General features: G+C 42.7%; 1 protein-coding gene and 1 long non-coding RNA gene across 3 annotated transcripts; one reads left to right on the plus strand and one right to left on the minus strand.

Moving 5' to 3' along the window:
* Window positions 1–3,845: 3,845 nt before the first annotated feature.
* Window positions 3,846–7,186, minus strand: LOC144312744 (uncharacterized). Its single transcript, XR_013378326.1, has 2 exons — window positions 4,143–7,186; window positions 3,846–4,041 (listed from the first exon to the last, which is right to left on the minus strand). It is a non-coding gene; the product is annotated as an uncharacterized LOC144312744 (long non-coding RNA).
* On the plus strand, window positions 4,314–7,208 carry GARIN3 (golgi associated RAB2 interactor family member 3). Of its 2 annotated transcripts, XM_077895730.1 has the most exons (3): window positions 4,314–5,032; window positions 5,838–6,152; window positions 6,435–7,208. In XM_077895730.1, the coding sequence occupies exons 1-3, from the start codon at window positions 4,409–4,411 to the stop codon at window positions 7,098–7,100; spliced, it is 1,605 nt and encodes a 534-aa protein (XP_077751856.1). In that variant the 5' UTR covers window positions 4,314–4,408; the 3' UTR covers window positions 7,101–7,208. The 2 variants fall into 2 exon arrangements, with proteins under 2 accessions (XP_077751856.1, XP_077751855.1); XM_077895729.1 differs by having other exon boundaries at window positions 5,838–7,208.
* The last annotated feature ends 2,959 nt before the right edge of the window (window positions 7,209–10,167 follow it).

Below are 10,167 nucleotides of genomic sequence, written 5' to 3' on the forward strand. Positions count from 1 at the left end.
TTCACATACCATAAAATCCATTCATTGAAACTGTAAAGTTCAGTGGTTTTTAGTATATTCAGAGTTTGTAACTATCACAGTGTAATTTGATTCAAGTATCAGACTCTGTGAAGTTCTGTCATAACTTACAGATTTTTGTTTAGAAGAGATGCAAATGATTTTTGCCTCATAAAAAAGATAACCTTAAAGGTTGAGATTGTGTTGCTCCGTAGAGATTTAACCAGTTTAGTAACTAATCTGAAATGTTTACCTGATATTCTTTTTTAATACCAATGACTATTCCTCTGATTCTTTTTTGTTGTTTTTTTTTTTTAAAACAAGTCATGGGATACTGACCTGCTCTTTTTAAAAAAATTTTATTTATTTATTCGAGAGAGAGAGAGAGAGAGAGAGAGACAAGAGAGATACAGGCTTCACACAGGGAGCCCAATGTGGGACTCGATCCCGGGTCTCCAGGATCACTCCCTGGGCCGAAGGCAGGCGCCAAACCACTGAGTCACCCAGGGATCCCTCTGATTCTTTTTTGAACCAGATTTACCATCCTGCTGGTTCTCTTATTGATGGATTAATTAAATCTTTGTCGTGTTTTCATTCTATATTTGAATGAAAATCATCTTTAAAATTTTTTGAGATTTACATTTTGATAACTTGAATGCTCTTAGCACAATAATCGGCAATGGAAAGGCCAATCAGTAAATATATCCTAACTTGTTGATCTTCATTTTTTTTAAGGTTATATTTATTTATTCATGAGAGACACACAGAGAAAGGCAGAGACATAGGCAGAGGGAGAAGCAGGCTCCAAGCACAGAGCCCCATGTGGGACTCGATTCTGGGTCTCCAGGATCACACCCCGGGGTGAAGGCTGTGCTAAACCACTGAGCCACCCGGGCTGCCCGATCTTTATATTTTTGATAGGGGATGTGTTGGGCTTCTAAAGGTTGGGAGGAGAGAATACGTTTTTGAAAGGTCTTAAGGAGAAATCAGAAAATAAATTTTGAATGATATTTTGTATTTTGGTTCTCAAATTCTGAAATGTGCTAGGGAGAGTTACCTTTGAATGAAGCTATTTATTTACTTCTTTTCTATGTGAAGGCCTGAATCAATGAATATTCTTAGAGTCTTACCGATATAACATTTTTTTATAAATGTAAAAATCTTAAAATATTGTCTATTTCTATGTAAGTAGTATGTGCAATGAAACAAAATCTGAAAGGTATAGAAGAGAATGCTCTGGAGAGCTAAGTCTCTATCCCACCATTTCCCTCAGCCAACAAGTTGCCCCAAGGTTGCTCCTGTTACCAGTATCTTGCACATCTTTGCACATGTACGGACACACACACACAAACATATACAAGTTTCAAAATGTTTTATTCAAAAATATATGGCATATCATATATGCTATTTTGCAACTGGCTTTTTTTCACTTACTAATATCTATTGAAAAATTCTCAACACCAGTATATATAATAGCTGTCTCAATCAAAACATGTCTAGCAACTGATCACTCCTCACTACACTACTTGGATTGCTACCACACTTGTCTTACTCATCAACTCTTGCAGGAGCCACCCAGTCTCCACTTCTATCCCTCTGCAGCTCTACAATCTCTTTCCAGCATGGTGGCAAGAATGATCCTCCGTCTATGTCATCTGATCATCTCCCATTTAGAGCAAAGCCAGACCTCACAGTTCTACAAGGTCTGTCCTATGCCATCTGCTCCCCTACTGTCACCACAGCTGCCTCTTGGCCTCATTGCCAACTACTTTCTTTCATTCTACTCTTGTCACCGTAGCTGCCTTGGTGCCCCTCTAACATAGCAGCGATGCTCTTACCTCAGAATCTTGGCCCTTGCTATTGCCTCCGACTGAGAGGCTACACCCCTAGGTGTCTGCACCGCTTCCTCCTTGACCTCCTTTATGTCTTTGCTTAAATATCTCTCGTCACTGAACTTTGCTTGACCAGCATCTCCAGCTCCCCCTTCTCACTCAGATACTCCTGTTCAGCTTGCCTACTTCATCTTTCTCCATAGCATTTATCATCAGTGGGCACACCAAATATTTTACTCCTCTTTTTGTCTATGAACAAGTTCTGTGAGAGCTAGGGTAGTTGTCTGTTTTATCCATTGCTGTGTACTCTTAGTACCTAGAACAGGGCCTGGAACAAAGTAGACACTTAATAATATTAATTAAATAGATGAATTTATGCTGCTCAGTACTCGTATATGTGTGCTCTATTTGTGCGACTCAGTCTGGTGTAGTTTAACCACGGCCATATGTGGGGACTTCCATGTGTGTTTGATCTTTTGTGACTTTGAAGAAGTTGTTTAGCTTATTTTAGCCTTGATTTTCTCCTTTATAAAATGCAGATAGTAGTTGTACCTACAATTTATAGAGCTGTTGTGAGGATTCAATTTTTAAAAGAATGCAAAGTGGCAAGTAACCCACCTGGCTTATAAGTTCTTAATGATATGATTGTTTTCTCTTATAATTAACTATTCATCAGAAAAAAAAAACTTACGGGAATATATGGTTGCCTATAATATAGAAAAATCTAACTTCTTATTTTTAAACCTGATAGTGTTAACTTTTAGTGATTATCTCCTCAAAATAGAATATAAGCCACTTTGTTTTTTTTTTTATTTATTCATGATAGTCACACACACACACACACAGAGAGAGAGGCAGAGACACAGGCAGAGAGAGAAGCAGGCTCCATGCACCGGGAGCCCGACGTGGGATTCGATCCCGGGTCTCCAGGACCGCGCCCTGGGCCAAAGGCAGGCGCCAAACCGCTGCGCCACCCAGGGATCCCTGTTTTGTTTTGTTTTTTAGGTATGTCATTTAACATCTTTAGAAGAAAACTGTTTAGTCTTTCAGAGGTAAAGACCTTTATCTTTGCATTTTCATTTTCTAGTTGGTCCCCAGATTTAGACTTGCTCAATCAGTTTTGTGGAATAAACAAATAGAAGAATTCATCTCAATGGCCATGAGGAAGCTCATATGTATTGGAAGGCTGCAATGTATCAGATAATGTGGTAGGTACTAGGGGTATAAAAAAGCACATTTTGGAGGCACCTGGGTGGCTCAGTTGGTTGGGCGTCCAACTCTTGATCTCAGCTCAGGTCTTGATCTCAGGGTCATGAGTTCAGGCTCCATGTTGGGCTCCATGCTGGACAAGGATCCTACTTAAACTAAATAAATAAAGCTTTAAAAAAGAACATTTTGGGGTTGAAATACCTTCACATGGTGATTGTTGAGTTTGAGGGGGCACATTTTCATTTTAGAAGTAGTCTTCTAACTGGGGGAGGGGGAATTTGGATTAATCACCTGTGTAAAGTAAAAAAAAAAAAAAAAAAAAAAAAAAACACAAAACCACTCCAGAAAGATGCCATAACTTCTCTGAAGTGCTTTTCAAAGAAACAAAACATCAGTGGTTATCAGGTAGACATCAAGAGTGAAGCAGCAGGCATACCAGTGTGGGAAATCCTATGGTGATTCAAGACCTCTATGAATCCCCGTGGTTCCCAGTAAGTCCCCACGCATATTGCTACCTGCAAATGATTCCATATTTGGTGCAGAATGAGAGTCTAATGGTGAGCCATGCAGCCTAAGGCAGAAAAAAGTCCTGACCTGAGTCACAAGACCTGGGATGGAATCCAGCTCTGTATTCTGACACTGACCAAGATAACCCTGAGCCTTAGCTCATCATCATAAAATTATGGTTTTAAAATTTCACCTCCTCTATATTTCACCTCCTTTATATGAGAAAATGGGTTAGAGAAGCCTCTGTGCCCTGGAAACCACTGTACAAATGGAATTTTGGTTCTAACAGGTAGCAGTAGCTCCTTTGGGCCATTTACTCAGCAACTACTTCTGAGTGCCCATCAGCAGTGTGCTATACACTGAGGACATGAAGAACAGCAATCCCAACAGGATCTGCCCTTAGCAAGCACATGGTCCACTTCTAGGATTTGATCCCCAGGACATAGTTTAGCAGATGCAAAATATACTTGCAGGAAGATGGTCATTATAGGGAGATCTGTAACAACAAAACCAGAAGCAACCCAGATATTTACAAAAGCAGAATGGTTACATAAATTATGCATCCTAACATCTTGATTAAAAGAATATCTAGCCTACCTCCACCTCCACCCTGGCAGGGTCAGCCTGTCCCCTGGGGAAGGTGGTGGTTAGTTTGGGGGGAGACTGGTGACCCTGCCCCAAGGGGATGGCTGCTTGGAGGCTGGGACAAAGGGGTGTGTGATGGGGACAGGTCACAAAGGACTGTGAAGGATAAATGCAGTAGTGAGGGGAGATTTAGGCAGAGCCCTGCAGGGAGATGGGCAGTTGCCTTCACTCCCTCTTTCTCTCAAGGACTCGATTTGTGGCTGGTGGAGCTGTCAAGAATGAAGAGAACAATGAGCAGCGAGTGTTTGTTACCTTATTACACAGCCCACAGCTACCGTTCAATGGGTGTGTTCAATACCTCCATGGGGGAACTGCAACGACAACTGTACAAGGGAGGGGAGTATGACATTTTCAAATATGCACCTATGTTTGAAAGTGACTTTATCCAGATCAGCAAAAAAGGAGAGGTGATTGATGTACACAACCGTGTCCGAATGGTGACTGTGGGCATTGCATCCACTAGTCCCATCCTCCCGCTACCTGATGTCATGCTGCTGGCTCGACCAACGAAAGTCTGTGAAGAACATGCCAGACACGCCCGGACCACCACCAAGGGGAGAGGTCGCAAGCCCACAAAGATCCTAGAGCTCACCAGGCTGCTTCCCCTAAAATTTGTCAAGATCTCCATTCACGATCGTGAGAAACAGCAGCTGCGCCTGAAGCTTGCCACTGGCCGTACTTTCTATTTGCAGCTGTGTCCCTCTTCAGATGCACGAGAAGATCTCTTCTGCTACTGGGAAAAACTTGTCTATCTTCTGAGACCCCCAGTGGATAGCAGCAGTAGTACCCCGACCCTGCCAACTAGGGAAGGAGCCAACTTAGAAGATGACAAAAGCCTAATGGTAAGCATCAACAGAGACAGGAGGAAGTGGGGCAGGGTGCTTTGGGAGAGCAGCTCAGAGCTAATCCTATAGAACCCCTGGTGCTCTCTGAGGCACCTGGGAAATGCATTCCACTTGAATAGGCTCAGGGCTAAATGAGCCACCACTAGGGGACTTAACACGCTGGGGAGGTTCTGAATGCTTCTCACCATTGTTCCACAAGGCTGAATTTCAGAGAGACCTTACGTATTAGCTGTTCTGGTCTCATACCTAGGGTTGTAACTCCTTTCATCCATCTGGGCATCCTGAATGCCCAGTCTCTTCTTGAAAACTGATCCCAACCCAGTTACTCTCATCAGCTGTGGAACATTGTTAACAATTTGGAGGTCTCTCCTTCGTTCTGTATCCCTGTGACTACCATGTGCTGATTAAGATCAGGACAACCCATGTGTGTCGCACATGCACAATTTCAGCAGCCACCACAATGTAAAATATGTGGATCCCTTGGCCCAGCAATCCTACTTCTAGGAATCTGTCCTGCAGAGATATAAACACGTGTATGAGAGAAAAGTATATGAGGATGGGGAATTGTATCAGTGCTTTCCCTGGCACTGAGACTGTTAAGTAAAAACCAAGTGACCATTTGATAGGGGTGGTGTAGGTGGGATCTCGCATCAAGCAGGAGCATAGATTTGATCATTTCTACGGTCCTTCCAATTATAAGCTTCAAGTGGCTCAGCTCCAGCTCCAGGTTGAGAAAGGAGCAGACAGTTGTAGTCTCACTTTATCATCTCTTTCATACCTATTTCTCCTCCCCTTGGCACAGACCACAGAGCTCCATGGAGAAGGGGATCAGGATGAGTTCAGGCTTCACAAGCCCCGCGAGGTGTCTAGAGCCAACTCTTCTGCTTATGCTGGGGGAGAGGGAATCCATCATGGTCACCGTGGAATGCCCAGTTCACCTGCAGTTATGAGGTCTGCAGGGATGGCCAAAGGAGCAGCTAACAGGGCAGCCTCAGGCATGGCAGTAGCGGGATCAGCAACAAGCTCTACAGCAGGCTTGGCAGTGGCAGGAGCAAAAACAAGCTCTTCATCAGGTGCTCTGAGCTTAGCAGCAACCAAATCTACGAGCACAGGCCAGGTAAGCACGGCCCTGTCTGGAGCCACCGTCAAATGTCCGGGAGAAAGCGGATCCAACAAGGCCATCGCAGGTGCTGTCAATATATCCTCAGAGGGTACAAATGTGGCCTTGGGTGCTGCAAGCATGTCCTCAGTAGGTGCTTCTACCCTGACCACGGGGGCTGCCAGTATCTCCCCAGGGAGCAGCATGAGTGTGGTGTTTGCAGGCACCATGACAACTGGCACAGCTGCTGCAGAAAGATCTGGATGCCTAGTTGTAGGACCCCTTGTCTCCACCTTGCAGAGTGAAGGCTACATGAGTGAACGGGATGGAAGCCAGAAGGTCTCCCAGCCCAATGCTGAAACCCGGAAGGGAAAAAAAGAAAGAAGAGAAAAGAAGGACAGAACTTCCAGCAGGAAAAGTTCCCATCACCACAGGACAGGTGAATGTCACCACAGGACAGGTGAAGGTCACCACAGGAGAGGTGAACGTCACCACAGGACAGGTGAAGGTCACCACAGGACAGGAGGAAATAAGTCGACCCGGAAATCATCCTCCCATCGGTCCTTATCCGGCCATGACAAAAGAGATGACAGAAAGGAGAAGGGGCAGAGCCATGCAAGAAGCAGAGGACACAGCTCTCACAAGAGTGGTACCCATGGCTCTGCAGCAAGGGTGTCAAGGACAGCTCACAAATTGGGGAAGATCAAATCTGCAAATAGTTCAAGTGCTATAAGTAAGAAATCCAGTAAAATTGGCTCTTTCTTCAGGAACTTGAGAGCCATGCCTGGTTCAAAAACAGGGGTCCCATCACACGATAGAGAGGTAGACTTCGTGGCTAAGTCATTAGAGAAGTGCAACATAGAGACGAAGGTAGAGAAAACCCCAGATGGCAAAGACCTGGAGATCTGTAGCACCATGACATCTGAATCAATGGAGACCATAATCTTTGAAGCTAAATCCATTTAAATAGGAGACCAGGCAGGAATCTGCAGTGGAGACCCAGCCTCAGGGAAGTATCCCTAGAGTCAATTCCAGCTTTCTCTAATAAAGGAAACCATGCAACTCCAAAAGAAATGCTATCTTGTTTGAATGTCTATATCCCCTAGCCTGATAATGACCTCACAGTGGCTGCTGTGATGTGAGCCAAGCTACAGCCTGAGACCCCAGCCTCCAGTCAAACAACTTCACCTCCCATCCATGACCACCAGAGTCCGTATGAGTGCCATGCTTTGCTTCAACCCCTTTCTGCCTTTGGTTTCCCCAAGACCATGACTACAAGTCATAGACTATGGGCTGGAAAGCATCACCACTCCCATGTTCCCATGCTCTTCTTTCTCTTTCTCAAAGGTTCCTGATCACAGACTTTCAGCCCAGTCCTTAGACTGAAGACAGGACTCAGATCTCCTTGGGATAATTGAGAGATAAAGGGGATATAGCCACATTTGTAGACAATCAGAATGAGAAGTTTATCATCTAGATCAGGAATTGGCATCCTGAGGGCCAAATCTTGCCAACTAACTGGTTTTGTAAACAAAGTTTTATTGGAACATAGCTACAGCCATTCAGCTATAAATTGTCTACGGCTACTCTCTCATTAAAATGGCAGATTTGCATAGTTACAACAGAGACCTTATGGCCTACAAAGTCTAAAATATTTACCCACTGGCTCTTTACAGAAAAGGTTTGCCCACTCAACATCCAATCTTAACAATTCTTCCTCCTAAGTATATTCTTTGGAGAAACTCTCACATACGCTTGCCAGGAGACAACTAGGAAAATGTTGACAGTAAAACAATTTGTGATAGCAAAACCCTGGAAAAGCTCAAATGTTCATCAAACAGGAGGATCGATAAATTGTGGTATATGACTACAGTGCATATTAGATAACTCTGAAAATGAATACCAGCCATTCATGTTAGCACGGATGAATCTCACATCATATTGAATAATATAAGCAATAGAAAAATACATAGGATATAGTTCCATTTATAGAACAGTTAAAAAACAAGATCAAACAACATGTTTAGGGGTACATATTTACTGAGAGTGTGGAGAAAAACAAAAGAGTAAAACAACATTCAGAATAGTAGATATTGCTAGGGTGGAAAGCTGAGAGGGATGATCTGGGAAGGCACAGAGAACTTCAACAGGGTGGGGATTGTTCTATCAAGCAAAGGACTGTGTCCATGGTATCGTATTATGGAATCTTTTATTTTAACATCCCCAAAATCAGGATGGCTTTTAAATTCCATCAGCCAGGCAGAAGTTGCCACTTTAGAAGAATCTTAACAAATTTATCTCACTTACGTCTTCCTATTAATATATGTGTAAGAGAGATAGACAACAAAATAAGTTTGAAAGTTTTTTTCAGTGCAAAATAAAAATTCTGAATGAATAAATACTCAGAATTCAGGAACATAGAAAAGGCATAGATATATTGATGAGAAAGAATAATCCAAAGTGCTGTGTACAAATGGTATAATTATGTATGCATGTGGAAAATAATTCCAAAATTAAAAAATTATACCACACTAGAAGTGAGATTATAAATTTAACAAATGTCTATTGTGAAAAAGAAATGACATTGTTTTTTCAACTTAAAAGAAATTGTAAATGAGTTTCACAAGTCCATGAAAATCATTAAACTGTTAACAGGTGATAAAAGTTGGATTTGAGAAAAAATGATTCTGAGAACCAAGTGTGTTTGTATAAGCCTGGAGGTCATCCTCCCAGTCTTACTATTTTTTGCTCATTCTCTCTGACAATAGTGTCTACTAGGATGGAAGTTGAGTTTCCAGTAAAACTTGGGGACTTTCTCTGTAAAGCAAATCTGTGTGGCAAAGGTGGGGGAGGTGAGAAACAAGGTACTCTGGAAGGAGTGGTGGCTTGGGAGTATCAGGGAAAGTCCTTCTCAGTTGCTCTGGTAGTGGCTGGGAAATCCCACTTTGTGGTTTCTGATATACAAAGACCAACAGATGCTGGGGATTAAGATGTCCTTGGACTTGACTCTTGAAGCAGTGGGTACAAGTAGAAGGAGAGAAAGTGGCATGTCCTCCAAGACCTGACAGGCTTTGGAGAAGCCTCCTGGGAATGTCAGAGGTTTTGGGGTATGGGAGAGAGATAAAGGGGAACTCATTCCTAAGCCTTTGACTCAGTCCCAAATTTATACTATGACAGAGACTGAATTATAAAAGATACAGATGACTTAATCACATGATTCTGTAGACCATGGATTTGTCTTTTATCCTTGTTTTAGTCTTATTCTATGCATTCCTACTTCTATACCCTAAAGGGCTTCTTTAATACAAACCTGTTTGTCCACCATGCAGAGTGTTAGCTGAGCAGACCCATTATTTACACAAATGGCACCAAAGTAAAATGGAGGTGGAGACTTGCACACTACAATGTGCTCTGCCAGGCACTTTCTCTGTATTTCCTTTTCTATCTTAACAGCTCATCAAGAGACTCATGCACTAAATACTTACAAATTTCAAAGCAAAGACCTCTTCCTCCTGAGGGAGATATCAATTGGGACATCAAGTCAATACACTCTATCAGATAAAGTCAATATTGTTGACAGCAATATTCATCACCATGGTAGCTATTCTGCTGCTGCAAGTGCAATGAAGCAGTGGATGGCTGATTACTAATCAGCGTCCCAAACCTTAAAGACTGGCACACACATATGAGACAAGAAAAGGATCTTTGGCCAGCCACAAAGTAAGGTCATTCATGGGGCTGTTGTGATGAAATGGAGTCTTTCAGACACAAGATGTGCTATGGTGGGAAGAAACAAAGTGCCTCAAAATATCGAATGCGGTGTCATGACTGACAGAGTAAAAGTGATGTGAGAGAATGCAGCAGGGACAGTCCACACAAGACTTTGAGGTCATGTAAAGGATTTTAACTTCTGAACTAGAGTAGTAGAAAGCCACTGAAATGTTTTATTTATTTATATTTAAAGATTTATTTATTTGAGAGAGCAAGTGCATGTAAGCACAAGTGGGGGGAGGGGCAGAGGGAGAGGATCTTC

The sequence above is a fragment of the Canis aureus genome, chromosome 4 (genome assembly GCF_053574225.1).
Source record: "Canis aureus isolate CA01 chromosome 4, VMU_Caureus_v.1.0, whole genome shotgun sequence".
Classification (NCBI taxonomy): Eukaryota; Metazoa; Chordata; class Mammalia; order Carnivora; family Canidae; genus Canis; species Canis aureus.

Coding starts and splice junctions, on each gene's coding strand:
- GARIN3 (XM_077895729.1), top strand. CDS start 4,409: ATGAAGAGAACAATGAGCAGCGAGTGTTTGTTACCTTATTACACAGCC. Junction 5,033..5,837: donor AAGATGACAAAAGCCTAATG/GTAAGCATCAAC, acceptor CCCTTGGCACAG/ACCACAGAGCTCCATGGAGA.